Below are 27,206 nucleotides of genomic sequence, written 5' to 3' on the forward strand. Positions count from 1 at the left end.
AAATGGATAATTGCGGATGTAGCCAATATTTTAGCTGTAAATAATGCTGCATATTTAACTAGACTGCCTATGGAATCTATAGAGGGATTGTAATGATTCCATTATCATGTCTAATAATACAATGATGCTGAATTTATCAGTATTAGATACATGATTTTTTCAGATAAATATTTTTCCTTACTTTTCCTACATGAGATTAGAATGAAACCATTCATTTCTTCACTTCTGTAAATAAGGAAGGTTGGTCCTGAGAATGGACCTTAAAGCCCTCCCCCGTTTTGAAAATCTCCAAAAGATCACAACCAACTTTCTTGGGGTGGGGGAGAAGTACAAATTTAAGACACCTGAGTTTCTGCTATTCAATGTCAAGGAAATAGGAATAGGAATTTTTTCCTCCTTTATCTGGTTTATTAATTATTTTATTTTTATTATCTTTAAGTGGTTGTACAAAGGGGTTGCAATTTAGCATGTCAGTTTATGAGTACAATGCATCTTGAATGCTATCATCTCTTACAAATAGGTCTCTGATGCATGAGATTTTTGTTAGAAAACCCTTGATGGATTTAGCTCTATCAGAGATAAGAAATGGGTTCAGATACATAATCAAATGGTAATCATTCAAATCTTAACAATGCCAAGAATTTGTCACATTCATATATAATTATATCATTTTCCTCTACAAGTCCCCATAGTTATACTATATACTATATACCATATACTATATATTTTTATTTTAATAGTTGCAATAATAATGCACAACTTTTAAGGTGACTGTTGTAAAGACAGGTCAGTTCTCTTAAAGAATAGAATATTTTAACATCTATATGTACTAATATTACCTCTTCTCACACATGTTTCTAGCTCTTAAAGCAAAATGCCACTTCAGAAGACATACGGAAAGAAATATGTGAGACCTATCCAGGATACAATGCAAATTATTCCTTCTCTTGGCTCACTCTAGGAAAAAATATTTTTAACAAATTCTGCCTTTCAAACACGACCCTTTTAGAATCTTCTCTCCAGGAATTAAAGAAGCAATTCTCTCAGGTGAGTAAAAGATCTTTTAAAATGTCCAAGATCTTATATGTAACTGAGAGTTATACTGTTTTCTTACTTGAATTTACAAAGTGATACAAGATGAATAAATGATCAAGTCTGTAGCCCATGGAGGCTGGGAAATACAGCCTGGAATTTTTTCTCACCTTTAACATATATTCCTCACATTGACATTTACACACAATCTGTAATGTTTAGTAATATTCATTTGTCATATAAATATGCAAGATTTGAAATGATCTGATGTTGAATTAGAAATATTGCAATATGGTTAATGTAGATACACCTTAATAGATGAAATGTGTCTTGGGTGGATAAGATTGACTGTTTTCCCTGAGTTCTGTAAGTGAGGTTATTCAGGATAGAATGCAAGTTTAATAATTGAACTAACAGTTAAACAGCTGTCAGAAGTGAGAACAATGGGTAAGGTCATTTTATTTTTTCTCACTGACCTCTAATGATGAAAGAATGGCACCATTAATCTATACTTAACAAAGCCTACTGATAAGAAAAATATTTTTAACATTTCAGAATTCTTTTGAAATTTTACAAACAAAAGTGAATTGAGACATCTGCTTCTAATTTTTCCTTTTGATTCTCTGAACTTTATGTAAATAATTATTTAAAATCTAAAAATTGTTGGGTGCCAGTGGCTCATATCTATAATCCTATACTCAGGAGGCTGAGATCTGAAGATCACGATTCAAAGCCAGCCTCATTATGAAAGTCTATGAGACTCTTATCTACAATTAACCAGCATGAACTCCAATAAACTAAACTCCAGAAATAAAGCTGTGGCTCAAGTGGTAGAGCACTAGCTTTGAGCAAGAAAAGCTCAGGGCCAGTGCCCAGGTCCTGAGTCTAAGCCCCAGAACTGGCATATATACAAAACAAAAAAAATTAAAAATTGCAGTAGAGTAATAAACCCAATCTGATACAAAGCATGGAAAAATGCTTTCTTAAACTAAACCATGTAGAGTAAATTATGTGACCAAAAATGCATTGTTTAAAATCATTATTGACCTGAAAGTCCCTGAGTTAAGACACATTGGAAACATTGGAATGAGCTTATGAACAAACTTGCCTTAAATGGGAATACAACAAAGAAACTACTTTATGTCTGAAGGTACCAGCTGTGTCCTGTGAAATGGATGAAACTCCAAAGTCACCATGTTATTTGTTTCAAGGGTAGGGTGTGATTATTACGTATATTTGCTCATTATTGATCCTTTTTATAAGTATTGTTCATGGAATCGCAACAGAACTTTTTATTGCACTGTGTGTAATTGCAACAGTAAATAGTATTTCATGAATGTATTTGTACATGAGATATATACTATATGTCATGATTGTATCAATACTATATTTCTATATATAATCTATCTATAATATAGATAATAGTTTTAAGAGCTCTTCCCCCAAACCTATAAGTTCTACGAAACATAAAAAGTGGAACCTATGCTATATCAATAGTATATCCTAAAGAAAATGAAAAACATTATCCAGAAGCTAATTTTGTGTTTGAAAATTAATTTCCAAACACATTATTTAAAATACCTTACATCAATATGGCTTTGTCAACAAAACATTAAATAAACCAACTTGTGGAGTTACTATGTAGGAAAGCTCCAATTGTATTTATGAATATGAGAAATAATTGCAGGTTTTCCATCTAAAAGTGAGTTTCCAAATGAATGAGAACTCTGAAAGCACTGCTGATGGGAAATGCTTTCAGAGGCAGCAGCCAGGTGATTGTCATGTGAGCTTTACTCCTTTTTTTTTAATTGTAAAGGTGATGTACAAGGGGTTACAGTTACATAAGTAGGTAAATGAGTATAATTCTTGTCAAACATTGTCACCTCCTCCCTTGTTTCTCCTGCTGTCCCTCCCCCTGCCTGCCCTTCCCTCAATTTGTAAAGGTCATTTCCAACAGTGTTTTGTGAGCAGCACTGTTGCATTGGCTCTCCCTTTGTCCTTTGTTGTACCATTTCTGTGATTCTTCTCCCCATCCCCAAACCAGATAAACTTAAATACAATACAGTGGGTACTAAGATCAAAACAGAGGGTAAATCAAAGGAAAGATAAAAGAAAAAGAAAAGAGAAGTAACTGCATACAGTACACTAAGTAAAACAGCAACTCTTGTTACCATATCTTGAAGTTCATTTCAATTAGCATCATTTTATAAGATCATATGTACATAGTATTGAACTATTGTGATCCTCTGCTAGAAGTATTCTACATTTGTACTAATTATTCAAATGAGGAAAACCAGGCAGCTTTGGGTCTGACTTACCACTTAATTGGATTTTTTCCCCAAGTCTTTCCATTTCCTTGTGAATGAGTTGATGTCTTTCTTTCTGATGGAATCACAGGATTTGATTGTGTATTTAAACCACATTTTCTTGATCCATTCATCCATTGAGGGGCAACTGGGTTGATCCCATGTCTTGGCTATGGTAAATAATGCTTCAAGGAATATAACTGTGCTGGTAGCTTTAGTGTGTCCTTGTTTGTGGTCATTTGGGTAAATGCCCAGGAGTAGAATTTCTGAGTCATAGAGGAGCTCTATGTTTAGTCTATGTTCCTCTATGAGGCATCTCCATATTGCTCTTCAGAGTGGTTGAACAAGTTTACATTCCCACCAATAGTGTATAGTGGTGTTTTCTTTTGGCCCTAGGAATTCATGGATATTATTCAATATAATAAAAGCTGTATATGACCAAGCTATAGCAAGCATTATACTTAATGGTGAAAAGTTAACACCATTTCCTCTAAAGTCAGGAATGAGACGAGGATGCCCTCTCACTCTACCCCTCTTCAATATAACATTGGAATTCCTAGCCAATGTATTAAGGCAAGAAACAAACAAAAAGGGGATCCAGATAGGGAAAGAAGAAAAACTCTCACTCTTTGCAGATGACATGATTCTACATTTAAAGAATCCCATAGACTTCTCTCCAAGGTACTTGAGCTGATTTAAAACTTTTGAAGAGTAGCAGGATATAAAAGTAACCCACAAAAATTAATAGCTTTTCTATATGCCAACAATGAGAAGAGCAAGGCTGAAATCAGGAAAGCAACTTTTTGTAATAGCCTCAAAAAAATACCTAGGAATTAACCAAACATTTGAAAGACCTCTATAATGAAAACTTTAAAAAAAATTGAAAAAGGAAATTAAAGCAGAACTCAGGAAGTGGGAAAATCTCCCATGCTCCTGGATTGGGAGGATTAACATAGTGCAAATGTCAATACTGCCAAAGCTGTCTACAAATTCAATGCAATACACATTAATATCCCAACAACATTCTTTAATGAAATAGAAGAAGCAATCCAAAAATTCATATAGAATAATAGAAAACAATCCCTAGCATGAAAAACAGTGCTAGAGGAATATCAATACCAACCTTCAAACTCCATTATAATACCAAGTTATCCTGGCACATGAACAGGCGTGAGGACCAATGGAACAGAATTTAAGACCCAGAAATGTACTCACAGATTTGTGGCCACCTAATCTTTAATAAGGGAGCCAAAGAAGCACAAAAAAACAGGATAGAAGAAAGACAGCCTCTTTAACAAATGATGCTGGCAGAATTGGCTATACATGTATAGAAAATAGAAGTTGAATTCTCTTTTTTTGGGGGGGGGTCCAGTCGTGGGGCCTGAACTCTGGGCCTGGGCACTGTCCCTCAGCTCTTCAGCTCAAGGCTAGTGTTCTACCACTTGAGCCACAGCACCACTTCTGGCTTTTCTTCTTTTTGCTTATGTGGTACTGAGGAATCGAACCCAGGGCCTTATGCATGCAAAGCAAGTGCTCTACCACTGAGCCACCTTCCCAGCCCAGAAGTTGGATTCTTATGTATCATCCTGCACCAGACACTACTCCAAATGGATCAAAGACCTCAGTATAAGATCAGATACCCTGAAAATATTAGAGGAATGAATAGGGGAAACACTAGGGCTTCTAGGCACAGTTAGAAAGTTTCTCAATAAAGACCCTGAAATACAACAAATCAAAGAAAGGTTGGGTAAATGGTAAAGGACTTAGCTAGCAAGATAAATAGAAAGCCCACATATTGGGAGAGGTCTTTACTAGCTATACAATAGACAGAACCTCATATCTAAAATATACTTAGAGCTCAAAAAATTAACTCTCCCCCTCACAAATAAAATCCCCTAAGAAACAACCACCCCATTAACAAGTGGGCTAAAGACTTAAAGACTTTTCTGCATTTTGTTATTTCCCTTCCCCTCCCCTAATTAGAAAAATGAAGAACTTGGATATGTTTTGAATAACAGTAGATCTTAGTTTAACTTTATACACACACTATATATGTTGTTTTATGTATTCATGTGTGTATAGCTATCAGCCTGTGTATCTGCCTATCTATCAATACAGACTATTTGAAAAAGAAGAGCCTCATGCTAGCTACTATTAATAATAATAATGATGTACCTTCACAGCAATAATGAAATAAACTGCTGAAGACACCTCCCTACATATTTTCTGCATACTCAAGGGTATATCTTGTAAAAAAAAAAAAAAAAAAGGGAGAGAGAAAGTTAGATAGACACTGAATATCCCAAATGATTTCCCAATGCATTCTCTCTTTGTGTGAACATATGGAATGAGATGATGGTCTTCTAATGACAAAGGAGTCTGGTATTTGGCTTTCCCAGAAATTCTTTTCCCTTGCAAGTTCATAGTTCTTTGTATTTTGCTGATCCACAGGAGCCACTGATACTCAAATAAAATAATGCTACTGTGATGTTAAAATAAAGAGAAAGATACTTTTCTGAGGAGGAAATAAGAATGGCCAACAGACACATGAAGAAATGCTCAACATCTCTGGCCATGAAAGAAATGCAAATCAAAACAATATTGTGATTCCACCTCACCCCAGTCAGAATGACCATTATCAAGAAATCTAATAACAAAAGATGCTGGCTGGGATGTGGCCAAAAGGGAATGCTACTACCCTGTTGGGGGAAGTATAAACTGGCTCAGCCACTCTGGAAAGCAGTATGGAGGTTCCTCAAAAGGCTAAACAAAGAGCTCCCCTATGACCCAGCAATCCCACTCCTGGGAATTTACCAAAATGACCACAAACAGAGCCAGATTAAAGCTACCAGCACAACCAAGTTCATTGCAGTATTATTTACCATCGCTAAGATATGGAATCAACCTAGATGCCCTTCAGTAGATGAATGGATGGAGAAAATGTGGTATATATACATGCCTCCATCAGAAAGAATGACATCACCTCATTTGTAAGGAAATCAAAAGACCTGTAAAATCATATTAAGTGAAGCAAGCCAGGCCCAAAGAAAAGTAGGTTGCATGGTTTCCATAATTTGTAATAACCAGAATATGTCTATGACATTCTTAGAAGGGGATCACAATAGTCCAATCACTAAGTGTACAGGACCGTATATAATGAAGCATATCCAAATGAATTCCAAGAACTGGAAACAAAAGGTTCCTTTTATGTGCTATATGTAGTTATTCCTAGTTTTTTCTTTCTGTTTTTGTTTTCTGTACCCTTTTGTCTTGTGTATAAGCTTATCTGAACTGTGGAAGGGAAAGGGAATCACAGAAACAGCAGGACAAAGATGAACTAATGCAACCATGATACTCACTAGACCTAAGTTGGAAATGAATTTTACAACTTGCAGGGGAGGTGAGTGGGGAATGGTAAGCAGGAGAAAATGAGGGAGTGGGTAACAGTGTTTTATAAGAAATATACTCATTACCTTAGTTTTGTTACTGTAACACCCCCCCTCCCCGCCCCGTTCAGTACCTTTACAATAAATAAAAATAAAATAAAAAAATGAAACACCCCAAAAACAAATCCCCAAAGAAACAACCACCTCATCAATAAGTAGGCTAAAGACTTAGAGACTTCTTGGAAGAGGAAATAAGAATGGCCAATAGACACATAAAGAAATGCTCAACTTCTCTGGCCATAAAAGAAATGCAAATCAAAACAATATCGAGATTCCACCTCATCCCAGTTAGAATGGCCATTATCAAGTAAACTAATAATAACAGATGCTGGTGGGGATGTGATTACATGTCTTAAAGCCTCACTTCACTCTTTTTGGTTTTGTTTTTTTAAGCTATCAAGTGACCCCAACAATCAGAAGCTAGTGTTTCAGGAACTCGTTAAAGTGCTGTCCTTCTTCTCACAAGTGCAGGAGCAGAGAGCTGTGTGGCAGCTTCTCTCTAGTTTTCCAACTGTGTTTCAGAATGACACATCACTAAGCAATCTATTTGATGTGCTCCGAAAAGCCAACAGGTAAGAAAGTTTAATGTTAACTACACATCACATGTTATTGTTCACAAAGAAGTCTTTTTGGAAAAAAAAAACCATACTGCTGGTGAGGGTGTCAGGAAGTTAATTTAAGCACAGAGTGAAAAAATTCTTCAGCTTCTTATTACAGATATTAGCGGTGAAGGTGAGTGTATTAGTTAAACATTAAGTATTTGATAGGAAGGTTTGAACTTTGGTTTCCTAACTCAAAAACCAAGTTTGCCTGTTAAATATGTCATTTGGATGCATAGTATTGTCTTAGTTGAAATGTCTAAATTATCAGAAGAGTTGATTCTCATTTTGGGATGCTTCCAAGAGCTTTGATCAGTTCAAAAACATCATCATACACCCTCTGTCAGTACATTTATCTTACATGATTCTCACAACAGTGTTTTTGGATAAGATAACCAAGCCTCATTTTAAAGAGGAGGAAAATCTCAGAGAGGTCAGCTGACTTCCTCAAAGTTGGACAACTGCCACGTAGCAAAGCCAAGACTTGAACTTAAGGAGTCTATATTCAATCTTGTGTTTTTTCCATAAGAGTATATCATTATTGATGTGCTGAAAGAGCAAATATTAGTCAATGGTAGAAGATCAAAAGAGACCATATGTGTTATTTTGGTAGAGCAAGTTAGCACAGGGAAGGCAATGCAGTTTGGCTATTTTAATTCCCTAAGACTTTAAATAAAGTTATTTCATATTTTGGCATCATGCAGTAGAATATATAGTCCAGTAATGATTACAAATGCAAAGTCTGCATAGATAATGAAAGAAGCTTATAATAAATGGCTTCAAATTACTATAAAGCAAATGGTATTTGACTTTTTAAATTTTTTGTTGTCATAAGAATATGAACATAAGATCCTCTCTGTGAACATATTTTAAGTATACAATCTATTTTTGTTAATTATAGGTACAATTTTGTACAGCCTACATCTAGCGCCTATTCATCTTGTTCAACAAATTCTTTAGGTGCATTTATTACTAACTCAGTTCCTTGTTCCCACAAGGCTGTGAAAACCACATAGTACTGTTTGATTTTCCAAACTTGACAATGCTTTAAACACTCTTCCCTATTACTTCCAAGCAGATCAAAATCTGACTCTCTCAGACCTAATATAAGTGAAATCATGCTGTACTTGTTCTCTGTGACTACTTTATTATTATTTCACTGAGGATAATGTCTTTAAGGTTTGTCCATGTTGTCTCTATATTGAAGAATTTTCTTCTTTAAAAAATCTGGATCATATTCCATTGTCTTCTATATCATATTCCTCTTCACCATTCATAGGTCAATGGCAATTTACAACAAGCATAGGAATGCTCATTGTTTTAGAGATGTTGATTTTAGTTCTTTTGGACAAATATTCAGAAGAGAGATCATAGATCATATGGAAGTTCTATTTTTAAATGTTTGAAGAACCTTGGGCCATATTGTTTTCCATAGAGGCTGCATTAGAATGAATTCCAAGGGTTCTAATTTTTCCACATCTTTGCCAGGTTTATTGTCTTCTGTTTATTTAACAATAACTATCCTGACAGATACATTGTATCACACCTTGATTTGTATTTTCCTGTTGATTAGTGACATTAAACTTTTTTTCCAGAGCTGGAGGTAGTCTGTAAGTAGTAGAGTATCTGCCTAGCAAGCATAAGGCTCTGAGTTCAAACCACAATATGAAAAACAAAAAACAACAAAAACGTGTTTTTCATATAGCTCTTAGCTATTTTTTTTGTCCTTTCTGGAGAAATGTCCATTCAAATATCTAGCCATTTTGAGGTTAGGTTGTTAGTCTTTTAAATATTGAGAACTAGAAGTTGCTTATCTATTTTGGAGATTTATTCTTAATCAAACATATTGATTGTAGGGGCTGGGAAGGTGGCTCAGTGGTTGAGTGCTTGCCTTGCACACATGAGGCCCTGGGTTCAATTCTTCAGTACCACATAAGCAGAAAAAGCTGGAAATGGTGCTGTGGCTCAAGTGTTAGAATGCTAGCCTTGAATTGAAGAGCTCAGGGACAGCGCTTAGGCTCAGAGTTCAGGCCCCACGACCAGCAAAAATAAATAAATAAATAAAAAGATTGTAAATATTTTCTCCCATTTTGTATATTGCCTTCTCAAAGGAGCAGTGTTTTTACTTAATTTTTAAATAATATGTCATATTAATTAAATACAGAAATGATAAAAGTTTGGATTGCTAAATTAAAGGATTATATCATTATAAGTAATCTGGTTTGTTTCCTTTTCCTTTTCCTAATGTGGATACTAGAACATTCCAAGATAAATATATCTTACATCATGTTTCTATTAAAGCACACTTCTATTATTATTATAACAATGTCATTACAAATCATAATTTCCTCACAAAAAAAACTTCTTTATCCAATTATGGCTTCATCCACTTATTTTAATCTGTTGAACAAATAAAAAAGGACAAATGAGCCTCACGGTAACTTGTGTTCTCTCCAGCAACTTTTATTTTTTAAATTGAAAGCTGTCAAAGTTATGGCAGAAAATAGTAGACATAAGCTATGTCCACAGTTAAGCAGGGCAGGTGAAAAATCCAACCATGCCCTGTGTTTCACCTTTATGAGGAAAAAGGTATTCTGAGATACAAGTCATGAAAACTACTTCTTGAAACATTATCTTTACTCAGAAGGCAATGTGTTTGGTATAACTATCATTTTTGTCTGACGGATATAGAACAAAAAGTATCTCTAGCAGTGGTCCAAAGGATTGCTAAGGAAAATGATGAGCTAATTTGTACTACATTACCCCTACAATAATAAATTGTTAACAAAAGACTGTGTGTTCTGGTTACTACTCAAGTTAATTAAAGCACTGACCTGACCTTTATTGTTGGTATAAATCACAGTATTTTTGAAATTCAGAATCTGTGTGCCATAGCAACATTTCTTTTAAAAATTATACCAATGACCACTATGGAATCAAAATTAATAATGAGGTAGTTAATTGGCCTGGGAAAATATAGAACGAACTCCAGCAATAGTGAATTTGCTGATTGTCTATTTCCAGTGTGGACTGCTCACCATACAAATCATAAGAACTCAATGCCAATTAGTTTGATTAGTAATGTCTAGCTACCTTGGAGTAATGCATCACTTAGTCTTATAGTAATGCATCACTTACAGCCTTAAAGAATGATCCATTTTGTTCAAAATCTATTTTTGTTTGCTTAACCAAAGGTAAATATTTACAAAAACAATGCTCAACAATATTCCTAAAATTAGATCCTTTATCAGGGCTTTATTTGTCATGAAAATAGTTTCTAATATTTATTTATTTTTCCATTTAACTGAAAATAAAGGTGTCTTATCATTGAAAAGTTGCTTTTCCTAACAAATTCTTTCTTTTCCCTCCCCTTTCCTCCTTTCTTCCTTCCCTCCTTTCTTTCCCTCCTTTCCTTCCTTCCCTCTCTTCCTCCCTCCCTGCTTTCTTGCTTTCTTTCTTGCTTGCTTTCTTGCTTGCTTTCTTTCTTGCTTGTTTGCTTTCTTGCTTTCCTGCTTTCTTGCTTGCTTGCTTGCTTTCCTTTTCTTTTCTTTCTTATTTTTGTATGTACCAAATACAAGAGTTTAAGTTCAGAACATCCCAATAATTATATATATATGGTTATTGTTATTGTAAAGGCTATGTACAGAAGGGTTACAGTTACATAACTCAAGTAATGAATACATTGCTTTCTTTTTATTTAAATATATTTTTTCATTGTAAAGATACTGTACAGAGGGGTTACAGTTACATGAGTAAAGTAATGAGTACATTTCCTACCGAGCATTATTATTCCCTCCTTTGTTTTTTCCCTACCATCCCTTCTCTCCCCACCTTCCCCAACTCTTCCCTCCTTCCACCCCCCAAGTTGTAACGTTTGCTTTCAACATAGTGTCTTGTACATCTCATTGCTACAATGGGTCAACTTGTGTCCTTAATTCAGCACTTTGTTATTTCCCTTATGAATACATTTCTTTTTCAACAATGTCACCTTTCCCTTGCTGTCTCCCAATTTTCCCCTCCTATCCCCACCAACAAGTTTTATATTTCACTTTCAACATAGTGTCCAGTGAATATCACTGCTTCTTTTGTTCACCCTTTGTCCCTCCATTTCTGTGCCCACTCTTCCCCTCCCAAAGACAGATAAACTAACAAGACAAAAAGGAAAGAAAACAAAAATAGCAAAAAAAAAAAAAGAAAAAAAAAGAAAAAATATCATCTTCATTTCTTGGAGTTCATTTCAGTAAATATTCTCTTATATGTTCATATACACATAGATCTTGAGCTTTGATGATCCTCTCCTAAGAATATCCTCCTTTCCTAGCCAGTTATTTCTAAGTCTTAAGAGAAAAAAAACTGGAGAACTTTGCTCTGTTACTTCAAGGTCTCTGCATTCTAAGGCTCCACAATCCTGGAAACATAAAGCTCTTTGTTCTGGTTCAAACACATTTTGTTAGGATTTTGTGCATGAACAGACAAACAAGTAATTAAATTACAAAGGCAGCATCTTGTCTTTTATGTTATAAGAATAATTTTCTATATTGGATCCGTTTTCTCCTTCAATAACCTTTGGTTTCTGTCTGTAAGCCGGAAACACAATCTGGTTTAATTGTTTTTCTACTCATTAGGATGCTGTTGGTGGTACAGAAGGTTTATCCACGTGCTGAAACTAACGAAGGCTTCAGAGCTCTCCAGAAGTCTGTTAAACATCTGCTTTACACTCTGGACTCCCCAGTTCAAGGTATTATATTTTCTTCTTACTGTACTAAATCCAGTGTCACAATGCCCATCAGAAATATAAAGCAGAATGCAACTAAACCTATTGTGTATAAATGATACATTTTTTTAGATAGAGACATATGCTGCCAATAAATCCAGGTCTCAAATTGAGACCTGGAGAAAGGATGAAATGACTGAAAAGAGAGTATGAGGTTCTAGGGTTTGTCTTTAGGTAAAAATGAGGTCTCTAAGCTTGTTAAACTATGTTTATGCTTAGGATGGAAAAATAAATATCAGTGAGTGAGCCTCAAAAAACTAGATTTCTATACTATTTTTGGAACAAAATCTTACATTGGGTTTTCGTGTTTTTGCCTTCATTTCTGAACTTTCTGATGCTTTGTTTGGTAAAAATGTACTCTCAGCCAATTATTATCAGAACATGAATAGATCACTAAAGTACTTTGTCATCTCCAGCAAGGCAAGGTGTAGCATGATGCTCATGCCTCAGAAAATGTCACTTTTGCAAACACTAAATAGTGCCAGATACTACTAACATACAAATCCACCAATCAATACAGGCAAATACATTCAGTCAAAAGTTTTGAGTGTATGGGGCTGAGAAGGTGGCTCAGTGGTAGAGCACTTGCCTTGCATGCATGAGGCCCTGGGTTCGATTCCTCAGCACCACATAAGCAGAAAAAAAAAAAAAGCTGGAAGTGGTGCTATGGCTTAAGTGGTAGAGTGCTAGCCTTGAGCTGAAGAGCTGAGGGACAGTGCCCAGGCCCAGAGTTCAGGCCTCACGACCGGACCAAAAAAAAAAAGTTTTGAGTGTAAAGTATGAATCCCTACTTCCCAAGTAAAATGATGGGTTAACATTTACCTTACCTGAATACCTTTATAGTTGAGCTTTTTTATCTGAGTTTGTCAGCTTTTAAGTATTTTAACTTTTGGATTGTAGGAATGAAAATCTACTGGGTTGTCTTAAGATACTAGTTTTTGACTGGGCATTGGTAGCTCACACCTGTAATCCTAGCTGAGCTCAGAAGGCTGAGATCTGAGGATTGTGGTTCAAAGCCAGCCTGGGCAGGAAAGTCCATGAAACTTAACTACAATTAAGCACCAAGAAGCTGGAAATGGAGCTGTGGCTCAGGTGGTAGAGCATTAGCTTTGAGTAAAAAGCTCAGAGACAGTGCCTAAGCCCTGAGTTCAAGCCCTAGGGACATCACAACACACAACACACAAAAGATAGTCATTTTTTAATGAAAAGCCAAATTGGAGGTTTTAGTGAATTCTCACTGGAAGGTCTAACATACTCTTGGATATGTTTCTATTCGTCAAGATATTTTATATGTACAATTACAGAATTAATTACTACTTTGTAAGATGGATTATTGTTCAAATTAATGAAAATGACGAACAGTGGAAAATATTCTAGGCCAGGTAAGCAAATGAAGTTATTATACTCAATGTTCATTATGTAAAACATGAACTAAATAATTTGTGGGTGGGGAAGGAAAGAGGGAAATGGAGGAGAACAAAGGAAGTGGTAATATTGTCCAAGAAGTAACTTATGGATATCTATTTAATGATAACAATAGAAAAGTAAAATTAAAGTTACAAAATAAGATTTCAGGCCAGAGAACCAGATAGTTTCTCTATAACAAGTTCTCTACTTATAAGTTTGCACCAGAAAATTCTACTTATTTCCTCTGTGTTTTTTTTTTGTAGTGTTTATCTTTAACAGACTTGAGACCTTCACATTCCTTCTTACTATTGTATTCTTTTCCTTATCAGACTCACACTTCGTTATTAATATAAAGTAAAGGGATAAAGTTAAAGTTTTTTTGGCAAATGACAAAAGCTCATATGTGCCTTAGAAACCAAAAAGATGTAAGGAGTAGCTTTTACCAATCAGGCAATGAAAAACTTTTCCTGGTGAACAATCTACTCTGCTTCCCATATTGAATGCAGGCCATGCTTTTGTTAAATATTCTAGTCATCAGTGAGTGGCAGCCATGCCTTTGTCTATAAAGATACTCACTAGCATACTTAAGCTCGGCCTTGGATGGCCAAAATGACATCAAACTACATCTGAAAAGTGTTATCTACAAAAATTGGTGTGCCTAAATATTCTTTCTTTTCAAATTTTATACCCTTTGGGCTTCTTCAACCTGGGATAATGATGAAGACACGGCTATATTTGCTCCCAGAAGTCATTCATCTCAAACCTCTACCTATCTGAGCAAAAATTTCATGACCTTAAAAAAAAATCTTCCTAGGTATTATTCAGAATCCTTCAGTGACCAGTGACTTTCATTCACCAACCCAGGCATCCCTGCCCCTAGGGTCAGACACTTTGCTGCATTGCCCAAGCTAACCCCTAGTCATCCTGGTGTTTGGGCATATGTGAATACACTTTTTCCCTTGTTTTGGCCTCACTTGAACCAGAATTGTGTGTTATTTTGCATCAGAGCTGCTTGCTCCTCTCTAACTAATGGACAAGGAGGTTAAAATAGTTTAGTAGAACTCTCATCATTCTTTCAAATAAGGAAAGTAAATAGTGTATTGACTGTGTCCATGCTTTATGCTTTTTTTTTTAACCTTAAATCCCCTTAATTAGCAAAATAATTCTATGAGATGCAGTTATTATCCCATTTCACTGAAGCAAAGGAGGCTGGACACTTTGCCTTTGTCATCTAGTTAACCTGAAGCCAAAGTGAGATTAAAGCCTGATCTGTTTATCCTAAAGTCAGTCACCTTGAGCTGTATTATACATAGCCCCATTCACATTCTCTCTGAGACAGATACAGTCAAATCCATGGTTTCTTTCTTTTTTTAAAATTTAATTTAATTTTATTGTAAAGGTGATTACAGAGGAGTTACAGTTACATAAGTAAGGTAGTTAGTATATTTTTTGTTTGCTTGTTTTTATTTTTTCCCATTTATTTCATGAAATCTCAGTCTAGTTTTTAACTTATTTTAGTAGGTTTTTTATTGTGCAAATATCATACAGAGGGGTTACAATTACATGGGCAAGATAATGAGTACATTTCTTCCTTTTCTTTTCTTTTGTGAAAATACCGTACAAAGGAGTTACAATTACATGGGCAAGATAATGAGTACATTTCTTATCAGGCATTGTTGCCTCCTCCTTTGTTTTTCCCATACCATCCCTGCCCTTTCATCTCCATGACTACACTCCCTTGTCCCCTCCTCCCCCACCAAAATTGTAAAGTTCTTTTTTCAACATAGCATTTTGTACATCTCATTGTTGCAATGGGACCACCTGTATCCTTATTTAAACAATTTATTTTTCCCTTCCCAAATTATAACAACATCAAATATAGTGAAAACAGGGGTTATACCGTGGGGGAGGGACATACAAAGCAACAAAACAAGTAGGTTAGACCATGCAGAAGATCCAATCTCGGGGATTAAAGACAGCCTAGATATTATAGAGAAAGAACATACAACTATCCAAGACAAATCCAAGAAATATGGTAGATCTATTCAATATTTGGAAGACACCATCAGAAGGCCTAATCTGAGGATAATGAGTGTAGAGGAGCACATAGAGACACAAGTTAATGATCTAGGAAATTTATTTAACAGGATCCTAGCAGAGAACTTCCCAAACATGCAAAAAGATAAGCCTATTCAGATACAAGAAGCTTTTAGAACCCCAAATAGACCAGACCAGAACAGAACATCCCCACCGTCACATTATAATCCACACAAGATCAATTCAGACCAAGGAAAAGATCCTTAAAGCTCTCAAGGAGAAAAGACCAATCACCTATAAAGGAACCCAATTAGAATCACCTCAGATTTCTCAGCAGAGACAATTAAAGCAAGAAGAGCCTGGAATGATGTATGCCATGCCCTAAAGACAAACAACTAGTAACCAAGAATACTGTACCCAGCTAAACTCTCCTTCATAACTGAAGGTCAAATAAAAACCTTCCATAGCAAAGTACATTTCTTCTTGAACATCCTTTTTCTCCAACTTTCCCTCCCCCAACTCCCCTCTCCCCTACATGTTGTAAAGTTCATTCCCAACATGGTATCTTGTGAGTATTGCTGTTGCATTGGTATAGCTAAAGGAGTTGAGAGAGAACACTGAAAATGAAATCAAAGAAGTAAAGAAGTCCATAAAGTCCATTCAAGATCTAAAACAAAGCTTCAACAAAGAAATTTAAGCCATCAAAACTGACCAATTAAAAGGAAGGGAAATAAAAAACAAAGTAGCAAGTCTTAACAGTGGACTAGAAGATGCAGAAGAAGGAACCCATAGTTTCTTAGAGAGACATGCAGGTATTTGCTATTGGTTTCAGGCACTATAGAATGTGGCTCACTGCGCAGTGCTTCCTCCCACAGGACACCTTATTTCCTGTTCTCTGCACCTGATTTCTACACATCCTCTTCCCCTTCATGTCTTTCTCTGTCTCAGCCTCAATTCTGCACATACATCAAGAGTTCCTTAGGCACCTCCCCAGAACTGTGACAACACAGAGATGCTAATAAACACCTGTGTAGAACTTTGTCTCCTAACTTTTCTGTTTTTAGGGATCCAAGTTTCAGCTTTGTCCCAAATAAGTTCTCTGACACATTGTGAATAAGCTCTGGAATTTCCAACTCTCAAGATGAGCAGGGATTATCTTTGTGACTCATTAGAATATGCCCTATTTACAAAACTGCACCATCTTAAAATATGCCTAACTCTACAAAAAGAAAAAAAACTTTAAGAAGTAACATCTACTTTTGTAAGGTTTGTGACATTTTCCGCTCCATTGAGGCCTATTTAGTACACTATTTCTTCTTATAGTCCTTAGTGGCTAGAAAGAAACGTTTCCATTTAACTTCAGGGTCAAGTCTATCACTGATAACATAAAGTTAATTTCTATTAGTTATTTTAATAGCTTGATGAAACAGAGAAACTCCATCACCACATAATGCACAAGTAGCAATTAACTTGCAGAGTATCACCTAGAAGTTCAAAGTGAGGAAGATTTGATCTTGGAAAGACATTTTTATATATATTTTACATTGACAAAAACCTCATAAATCTGAACAGATTTCTATCCTTGATTATTCTTTATAGAGCTGTCAGTAAGTCCTAAGTATAACCATTATGAATTAGGCATATTATTCTGGGTCTCTTCCTCTTTGTCCTTTAACTCACTGACACATGTTCTTTGTGAAGCACAGATAAGGAAAATCCACTGCTGAACTGGAAGACAGAAACAGCCACTTCACTGGGGACTAGCTATTAAACCACATTGCTAAATATCAGTGGTACAGGACATGGATAAGGAGGTTATGAATTCCTAGATACAGTCTTGATATATACATATATAAATATATATTTAAATAAAATAATCAACATGAAAGCATGAGTGATAGCATAGTTTAGCGCTTTGTAAAAACAAGTGTTAGGATGCATTGTTTAGAAATCATGAAAGAACAATGAAAGATAGTCATAAAATTATCCTATAGGAAGCAATTGGACCAATATGAAAATGACCTCATTGCTGGGTACTGGTGTCTCACACCTGTAATTCTAGGAGGTTGAGATTTGAGGATTGTGGTTCACAGCTATCACATGTAGGAAAGTTCATGAAACTCTAATTTCCAATTAGCCAACAAAAAGCTGCAAGTGAAGCTGTGGCTCAAGTAGCACAGCACCAATCATGAGCAAAAAAAAAAAAAAAAAAAAAAAAAGGTAAGTTAGAGCAGCCAGGCCCTGAATTCAAGCCTCAGACCAGCACACACACACACACACACACACACACACACACACACACACACACACACACACACACAGAAAAACATATTAAAATATGATGAATTATAAGAAATGAGTAGGTTATTAAGGGAAGACTAAATTAAATAGTATTCTTTCTCTAAAGGAGATGACTTAAAGCATTGGATTTCAGGTATTATTTTTATGCTGAGACTATTTAAAGAATTTATGGGAATGCTGCTGCATGCTTGGTCTTTTGTTATATAATACATGTAGCCAACTGAATCAATGACCTATTTAACTTCTAAGGGCAACTGTCCATGCTGAATTAGATCTTCACACAGGATTTCCATTACAGTTGCCTTATTGAGTGCCTTTTGCACACTGCACCTTCTACATTATTTGGAAGACTCAGAAAAATTCTGTTAACATTAGCCAATTTGCATTTGCAGCTGCTTTCACTGACCAGTGGCTGCTTGGGGGAAGATAGAAAATACACATTAGTGATAACAGATGCTTCCTAAGGCTACATTATAAACAATTGAGCCTACCCCTGCAAGAAAAAAGACAAAGAAACAAATCCAGTGACCTGTGACACTGAAATTGGTTCAATTATTAACCAATGATGTGGTAGTCAATGTTTATTATGGCATTTAGAAAGTCATCTATACAAACAGATCTTGGAGAAATAGCAATGTAGTGGCTTGATAGAGGGAAAAAGAAGTTGTTAGAAACACATATGTTTGGCCATTGAGACCATTTTCATTAGTAGACATCTATTTGTCATAAATATCTTTAATACTTTCCACAAAAATGGCTTAACCATTTCTTGTAAAAATCTTTGGGGTAAGAAATTCCAGATTTTACCATTATTACCTATATATTTGACTTAGATGGCTTGGGGAATGAGAAGAAATTTTTAAGCAATCATGCTCAGTGTTTACTATATAAATTTTATTATGGTAGGTGCTGACTCTGATAATGGAACACACAGTTGGAGTGAGGATGATGCACGGACGCTCTCTGCAAGCAGTCTGGCTGGACAGTAAGTCTTTGATTCTAAATCGGTCGTAACTTGGCTGAATAAGCAATCAAAACAATTTATAAACACAAATCCCCTTATCATTGTGTAGAACTATATAGAATAGAAAAATCACCTATTGAAGCTCAGCACAGTAGCTCACGGCTAGAAATACAGCCACTTGGGACATGGATACCCAGGGATCAAGACTCAAGATCAGTCCAGGCAAAAATAAGTTCCTATGAGTCCATTTTAACCAGTGCTTGTTAGTGGTAGTGCATCTGTTTTCCCATCTATGGATTGTAGAGGGGAAACACAATGGTGGCAGGCAATTGCACATGTCTGTTATCTCCAGCCATGTAGAGAAGCACAAGTAGGTGGATCACAGCCCAGGCCAGCTTGGGCATAAGGAAACTCTCTACTTTAAAAATAACCAATGATTCAATGTATATATATGAAAAATGAAATCAGGTAAACTGAGGGGAGACACTGATCAAGGTGCATTGTACTCTTGAAACTCCTTTGTACAACTACTTAAAGATAAATAAAATGACAAAAAAAGATAAATAAAATAAAATCAACAAAGGAAAAAGAGACTGGAAGAGCATCAAGTGAGCATCTCAGCTCAAGTTTCAGGACCAACCAAATAATGAAGTTAAATTAAAAATCAACTATTACATGTATAAAAGAAAAGGCATAGTCAAAAGTAGTGTAAAGCTAAAACTAATTTTTTGCATTAAATTATACAGTATAACTCTGATGCCACAACATAAAGATCTTGAGCTTAATTCTAGAGTTGGGTAACTATATCGGATATGTCATGTCTAGATTAGTTATTTTAGGCCTGTGAGGAGACTCTAGCCGGAGGTCGTTTCTGACTTGTTTTGTTGTGGAAAATATATGTAAGTATCTCTTAGGCTTTTGGGCTGCTATAGCAAAATTCCATGGGCGGGATAGCTTATAAACAATAAGAATTTCTTTTTCACAGGTCTGTAGGCAGGCAAATTAAAAATGAAATAGCAGCAGATTTGGTGTTTTTTGATCCAGTTTCTGGTTGATAGATGTTACCTTCTTATTGTGTCCTTATATGGGAAGAAGACCAAGCCAGCTCTCTGTGGCTGCCCTTATAAGGGGCACTCATGCTTTCCTGACCTAACAATTCCACAAAGGCTTCTTCTCCAAATATCATCACCTTGGGGCTAGAATTTCAATATGTGAGCAGACATTCAGACATACAGAGCACAGCAACATCTCATTTTTACATTACTATTTCTTTTGGTTTCTAAGGAATTGAGCTATTACTGATGGTAAATCAAGCCAATGCAAAATATAATTATAATTATCTATAAGTATAGATGATAGTCTATAATCTAGATTATAGATAAGCTTAGTTTAGACATTGATTGGGGTTGAGAGAGCCCCAGGAATAGGTAGTGGAAATGACAACAGTAACTTTGATGTCTACAGTCCATAAGTATAAGGGGATTCTTGCAGGAACTGTAATAATTATGGAAGGAAATGGGAGCAGTTCTCTGTAGTAGCTGATTGAGGTCAATTTTTTAGTTCAAGGCAAATGTCGAGACTAAATGGCCTATTACATAAAGGTTACTTGAGCTTGATAAATTGTACCATTGCAATTATTTGATTTTAGTCCCCGGAATATGTTTTTGTGCTAGTGAAAATGTGTACAGTGAAAGCAAAGATCATAAAGATGAAGAAAGGTTGATCAGTGACTACAGAATTTTAGCTAGAGTGGAGCAAGAAGTTCAGGTGTCCATTGTCCAGTAGGGTGACTACCAGTGTCAATACTGTCCTAAACATTACCAGAAACTCAAAGGAAGGATTTTAGCCAGGTGCCCGTGGCTCATGCTTGTAATCCTAGCTACTTAGAAGGCTCAGATCTGAGGATCCAGGTTTGAAATTAGTCCTGGCAGGAAAATCCATGCAAATCTTATCTCCAATTAACCAGCAAACAACCAGAAGCAGAGATGTGATTCAAGTGGGAGAGCACCATCCTTGAGCTTAATCAAGCTCAAGGACAGTGGCCAGAGTTCAAGCCTCAGGACTGGCACATACACTCAAAAATACTACACAAAAACAAAAAAGGAAAGGATGTTTAATGTTTCCCACATAAAGAGTTAAGATAAATGATTAACTTAAACTATATCAGATAGACATATCAATATATATATGGTACCTCATAAATATGTGTAATCGTTACATTTTTATGTATAAGCTAAAACACATACTAAAATGATAAGATAGAATAGGATTTAGTTTTACACATACACTTTTCTCTAAAATATAATCTGTATAATTGTTTATGGAGTTCTATTTAATGAAAAATTCTCTAAGTAAATTCTTGAAAAAATCCTTATATAAATAACCCATATTTTCCTTTCTTCCTTCCTTCCTTCCTTCTCTCCTTCCTTCCTTTCTTCCTTCTTTCCTTCCTTCCTTCCTTTTTCCTTCTTTGCTTCCTTCCTACCTTCCTTCCCTCCTACCTTCCTTCCTTTCTTCCTTCTTTCCTTCCTCTGTGTGTGTGTGTGTGTGTGTGTGTGTGTGTGTGTGTGCTGGTACTTGCACTTGCTCTGGCTGATACTCAGTGACTTCAGTCATACCTCTACTTCTGAATTTTTGCTAGTTAATTAGATTAAAAGCTCAGGCTAGATTTGAATCTTTAGCCTCAGCTCTCCACCTTTGAGTATAGCTAGGATTACATGGCTGAGCCATCCTGCCCAGCAAACAACCACTTCCTGTTCTCCCTTCCATCTCCCTCCTCTATGTAGGCTGACCCAGGAGTTTTCCTGTGAAGATTGAATCCTTGACCAATATCCTCTTAGCTAGACTGCTATGTTTCAAATAGGGTTTTAAAAACATACCCCTTAGCTGGGCACCAGTGGCTCATGCCTATAATCCTAGCTACTCAGGAGGCTGAGATATGAGGATCAAGGTTCAAAGCCAGCCCTGGCAGGAAAGTCTGAGAGACTCTTATCTCCAACTAACCACCAGAAAACTGGTGCTGTGGCTCAAAGTGGTAGAATACTAGCTTTGAGTGGAAAAAGTTCAGGGATAGTGCTCAGGCCCTGAGTTCAAACCCCATGACTGATGAAAGAAAGAAAGAAAGAAAGAAAGAAAGAAAGAAAGAAAGAAAGAAAGAAAGAAAGAAAGAAAGGAAGGAAGGAAGGAAGGAAGGAAGGAAGGAAGGAAGGAAGGAAGGAAGGAAGAAGGAAGGAAGGAAGGAAGGAAGGAGGAAGGAAGGAAGGAAGGAAGGCACGCAGGCAGGAAGGAAGGAAGGCAGGAAGGAAGGAAGGCAGGCAGGCAGACACAGGCAGACAGACAGACAGGCAGGCAAGCCCACATCACTTATATAACCATCCAAAATATTAAGAATTAAAAAAACCTTTTGGATTGACACAGTGGATGTTATTGCTGACCCAAGTAACTTCATGATGCCCAGAGGCACCCACAGCATTGCAATGCAGCACTTCTGTCTTGCAGATTCCACAGCAAACATAGTAGCTGACAGCTAGCTGACGGCTTATTAGGGAGAATCCAATACTATTAAGATGGCTCTTGTTGAGATTGATGAAATTAAGGGATTCCTTATCTTCCAACTTCCTTTCTGTTTCCACTTTAAAATAATCAGGGTAGCAACAGTGGCACAAGATAAAAGAGTGAGTTTTGGTTGTTTGTTGTTGTTGTTGTTGTTGTTTTTGCTACAGAGTTTTCTAAAGAAAGCTATTTTTAATGCTTTTCTCTCATAGTCTTCTCTACCATTATTTCTGTTTGAAGGTCATTATTTTTATTAATTTGTGTGTGTATTTGAATGCTCTTGGAAAACAGATAGCATTTTGTACAAAAGATACATAAATTAAATGCTCTAAAGGGCTTATGGGGTGTTTGTTTATGCTGGAATGTGTCATAAACACGTGGAATCAATTTTTGGAGTACATTAAATTCATTCTCAAAATGTTAGGTAATTAAGTGTTTCCTGTGAAACTGAGAGAAGAGCTTAATCAATATCTTTAAGGTCACTTCAAGTACAACTACTCTCAAATTTGACACTATTGCCATGGGCATCTCTTGTTCTAGTCCATCTGGAAAGCTGGGCCAATACTTTTCTGTAGAGTACTATACTCTGATGAAACTGGCTTTATGCATTTAAAATTATGGCAGAGGAAACTAACCACAAAGGGAGGAAGAGCAATACTGAGAAGAGTGGGTAGAGGTAAGAGAGGGAGATGGCAGAGGACAACCTCATACGAGCCAGGAGTTACCCTACATGGGACCATCCACTTAGGCCTCATTGTCTTCCTCTCAGATAAACAGCCAGGGTCTTGGAAGCCTCCCATCTCTTACCTAAACATTTATGCACTCAATAGCCATTAGCTCAGGTAGCCATGCACAGAACACAGTTGCTAGTGATTCTGTAATGGGACTGCATCAGGGTAAGCAAGGAGTAGAATAGAAGTAAAATGATCATTCCGTCAAGTCATCAGTAAGATATATTATGAAACCTATATTTATTCCTATAGTCAAATAAAATAGTGGATGCAGTAAATTTACAAAGCTTCATAATTCGATTTGTCTCTTCTTTCCAATCCCATCTTTTAGCCTATCCTTAAGATCTTCTTTTTTGAAACTGTCCTTGTTTCCATCAATATTGCTAAAGTTGTTACATATTCCAGAACACTAGCTCAATGCCTCTAGTCTTAGCACAGTGCTGTGAATATACTGCTTGTAATGACCTTGACTTGTCCTGGTTTGACTTGACTTCCTGCTATCATGAATGGAATGACAGCCCATGACACTTGCCTATATGTAGACATGACTTGATAGTATATGACCAACTTATACAATGAGTTTAGTACTGTTATCTACCACATCCCTGTTCTGTTTTTAACAGTTATGTAGTGATTCAGAAATCTCTGATAGATGACTTTAGTCTCAGCATATATTAGGCTATCCTTTGTGAATTGATAAACGACATTGATCATCCGCAAGGAGGCTTTGATAAATAATGAGGCTAACTGTCTGAAAGCTCAATGGTCTAAGACAGCCGAATGCCGTTTTATCCACAGTCTCCAGTCAAGGAAACACCTAAGCAAAAATAGAGGACTTTTATGATCAACCCTTCTTTTTAAATCTGGAGTTTATCGACTCTATTTAAGTAACAGGCAGTGAATTCTCCCCGCCAACTTAGGGTCTTTTCCTGCCATAAGTTTTTTTAAAGTTCTCTAAAGATTGAAACACACTGAGGTTTCTTTAATGGTGGTGTACAAATATTCCTGTATTTTCTAAGCATATCAGAACAAGTATCTTCCACTAGTATTTTAATAAAATTGATGTTCAACATCTGAGAGAACTAGATATTGTTATGTAGTGTTTTGTGTATTTTAATTCAATTCAAATAAGATGGCTTCCAAATCAGGTATTTGCACTTATTCTTCCTACTGTAGGTAAAAATTCAACAGAAAATGCTAAAGGTAGTTATAAAATTGGGAAGCAGCTGGTATGTCAAAGTATATATCAAATATACACACTTACTCAGGAAGACAAGCCTAAAAATATAATCTTAGGCTATGTCCTTATTTGGCAGTTAATTAAAAGAAAATGGTTAATTTGAAACTTAAATACTAAAAATAAAACCAAGGAGAAGGTGAGTTTGCAGGGAACACACTAGTGCTGCCTTTGTTGGCTGAGCTTGGAGTAGGGAGACTTCTGATTTCACAGGATTTCAACACCCATGCCAACCAAACACATGCAAGCTGGCACTAATGCACTTTCAACAACAGAGCTTTGACTTAGGTCTTGATGATTGAATCTACATATGCTTTTCTAATTTTGTAGGCTCCTGATTCTGGAAACTTTTGAAGATACTCTCTTGAATATATCATCAAATAGTCCTTATTTCCCCTACTTGTCATGTGTGAGAAATGTGACGGATAATTTGGCCAGAGGATCCCCAGGTAATTCTATTCCTAACAATAGACTCTACTCTAAATTTCTGTTCTAAAGGATTAAGCCATTTTTTTCTTTTTATTCACCTATGTTAGTTATAGTGTAGAGGAGAATTTCATTGTCACCTCTACATACACATTTACAACTGTCAAGGAACTAAGGCTTATAAGCCATTTGCTGATCAAGGAATGGAATTTTTAAAACATATCTTTTATACATGTTTCAGTTTGGTGTTTTGACATATGAACTGAATGAACTAAAATGAACTAAGTGAACTAAATGAACTAAAAGTATTATTTGCTATTGCTTCTACCAATGCCCATCTGGACAAACTTTATATAATGCCACATATTGATACAATGCCAATGGCTACCAGGACAAACTTTACAAATGTTCAGAGTTAGTGGGAATTCTACGTCCTGAACACTCAGTAGTTGCTGAGTAAAGACGAATGATAAAGTACAATTCCACAAGCAGATGAAAATTATGTAAACAAGAACATATTTTGCAGACTGTTTTTACTTTCGTTCTCATCCTTTATATTCTCAAATTCCCTACATATGTGAGCCATCATGATGATCACAATTCAATACTTGCTTTCTTTCCAGAGAATACCTATTTTCTCACATTTTCTACAAGGCACACGTTCTATTTTCCTTTATTGATTTTTTTTGAGATGTGACAGCAAACAAACTTCATGATACATATTTAGGGTTTGTCTTTGTTTACCGGACATTAAGTAATTAAGAAGTACTTACATCACAGTAACTGTACAAACTATTCTCTTCAAAACTTCTTAGTAGTAGAACCAAAAGTCAGAAATGGAAGCATATTTAATTCACAGAGAGCCAAAATCATATAGCGGGTGCTAGAAATATTTCTTTTATCACTAAGCAGAATATCTATGAATATTTTAAAAATAATGAGCTCTATAGTCCACGTGGTTCAAGCAAAGGTTAAATTATTGCTCCTCTACATTTATATTGAAATAGGTTATTATTTTTTAAAAAGGAATACATCAAAATAAAGTTATCTTTATTTTTCCAACACATTTTCCAAGCCACCTTGTAATTCTATAAAGTAACTCTTCTTCCCTTTTCTACAGAAAATCTACAACTTCTGCAGTCTACCATTCAATTTAAACACTCTTTTCTTCAAAATGGCTCCTATGAGGATTACTTTCCTCCAGTTCCAGAAATTCTCAAGTCAAAAGTAAGTTATGGTAGAAAAATATAAACATCAACCCTTCCTGTAACACTTTGGCAAGATACTTTCAGCCAAAGTTTTCGATCTGATCTTTGCAAATAATGATCTTCTTTTCAGCCTGGATTTATCAGGGATGGCATTGTGGTGATATGATGTAACAGTTTATTGTTTGTTTGTCTCTTAATCAGTGGTCATCTCTATATAAATTGATCCAGAAGAAACTAATTGCAGTTAGAAAAATGACTAAAATAGAAATGAGTAATAATGCAATTATCTTGTGAAGCTTTATGATTGAGAAAGGATTTATAACATATTTACTTATTTGAGATGTCTCAAATTTACGATATATAAAAAAGATTTTGAGGCCAGGCACTGTGGCTTCAGGCCTGTACTCCAAGCTGCTTAGCAGGCTGAGATCTGAGGATTGCTGTTTGAAACCAGCCCAGGCAGGGAAGTCAGGAGATTCTTCTCCAATTAACTGCCAAAAAGCCAGAAGTGGAGCTGTGGCTGAAGTAGTACTGCACCAAGCCTTGAGCAAAGAACAAAACAAAACAGAAAAAAAAAACACAATTCAGGAACAGTGCTCGTGCCCTTCCTTCCGGCTCGGGGACTAGTACCAAAAGTAAAATAAAATGAAATAAAAAATTTTATGCTGATGTTTTAACCTTACAATGTACTAAAAAATCTTAAGAAATTAGGAAAGCAATTCCTTTTGTAAATAGCCCCACAAAAAATAAAATACCTAGGAGTTAACTTACCTAAAGAAGTGAAGGAACTTTACGATAAAAACTTTAAAAACTTGAAAAAGGAAATTAAAGCAGAACTAAGGAAGTGGAAGAACCTTCCATAGAAAGCCCAAGGATTGGGAGAACATCTTCACTAGCCATACAACAGAAAAGGGTCTCATATCTAAAATATACTTAGAACTCAAAAAATTAAATCCCCCAACAACAAATCCTCAAAGAAACAACTACCCAATAAATAAGTGGGCTAAAGACTTAAAGAGAGGCTTCTCTGAAGAGGAAATAAGAATGGCCAATAGACCCATGAAGCAATGCTTAACTTCTCTGGCCATAAAAGAAATGCAAATCAAAAGAACATTGAGATTCCACCTCACCCCAGTTAAATGATAATCAAGAACTCTAATAACAACAGATGCTGGAGGGGATGTGG

General features: G+C 35.9%; 1 protein-coding gene across 2 annotated transcripts in view; it reads left to right on the top strand.

The window, feature by feature from the left end:
- Abca12 (ATP binding cassette subfamily A member 12) overlaps window positions 1-27,206 on the top strand; it is a 177,656-nt gene that overhangs the window by 68,577 nt on the left and 81,873 nt on the right. For both annotated transcript variants that reach the window (XM_042679132.1, XM_042679133.1), the window contains exons 6-11: window positions 862-1,047; window positions 7,178-7,356; window positions 12,009-12,121; window positions 18,809-18,887; window positions 24,717-24,835; window positions 25,933-26,039. In XM_042679132.1, coding sequence (XP_042535066.1) covers window positions 862-1,047; window positions 7,178-7,356; window positions 12,009-12,121; window positions 18,809-18,887; window positions 24,717-24,835; window positions 25,933-26,039 — 783 coding nt within the window. The remainder of the gene's footprint in view (window positions 1-861; window positions 1,048-7,177; window positions 7,357-12,008; window positions 12,122-18,808; window positions 18,888-24,716; window positions 24,836-25,932; window positions 26,040-27,206) is intronic.

The sequence above is a fragment of the Dipodomys spectabilis genome, unplaced genomic scaffold, assembly GCF_019054845.1.
Source record: "Dipodomys spectabilis isolate Male_0828 unplaced genomic scaffold, ASM1905484v1 ptg000051l, whole genome shotgun sequence".
Lineage (NCBI taxonomy): Eukaryota > Metazoa > Chordata > Mammalia > Rodentia > Heteromyidae > Dipodomys > Dipodomys spectabilis.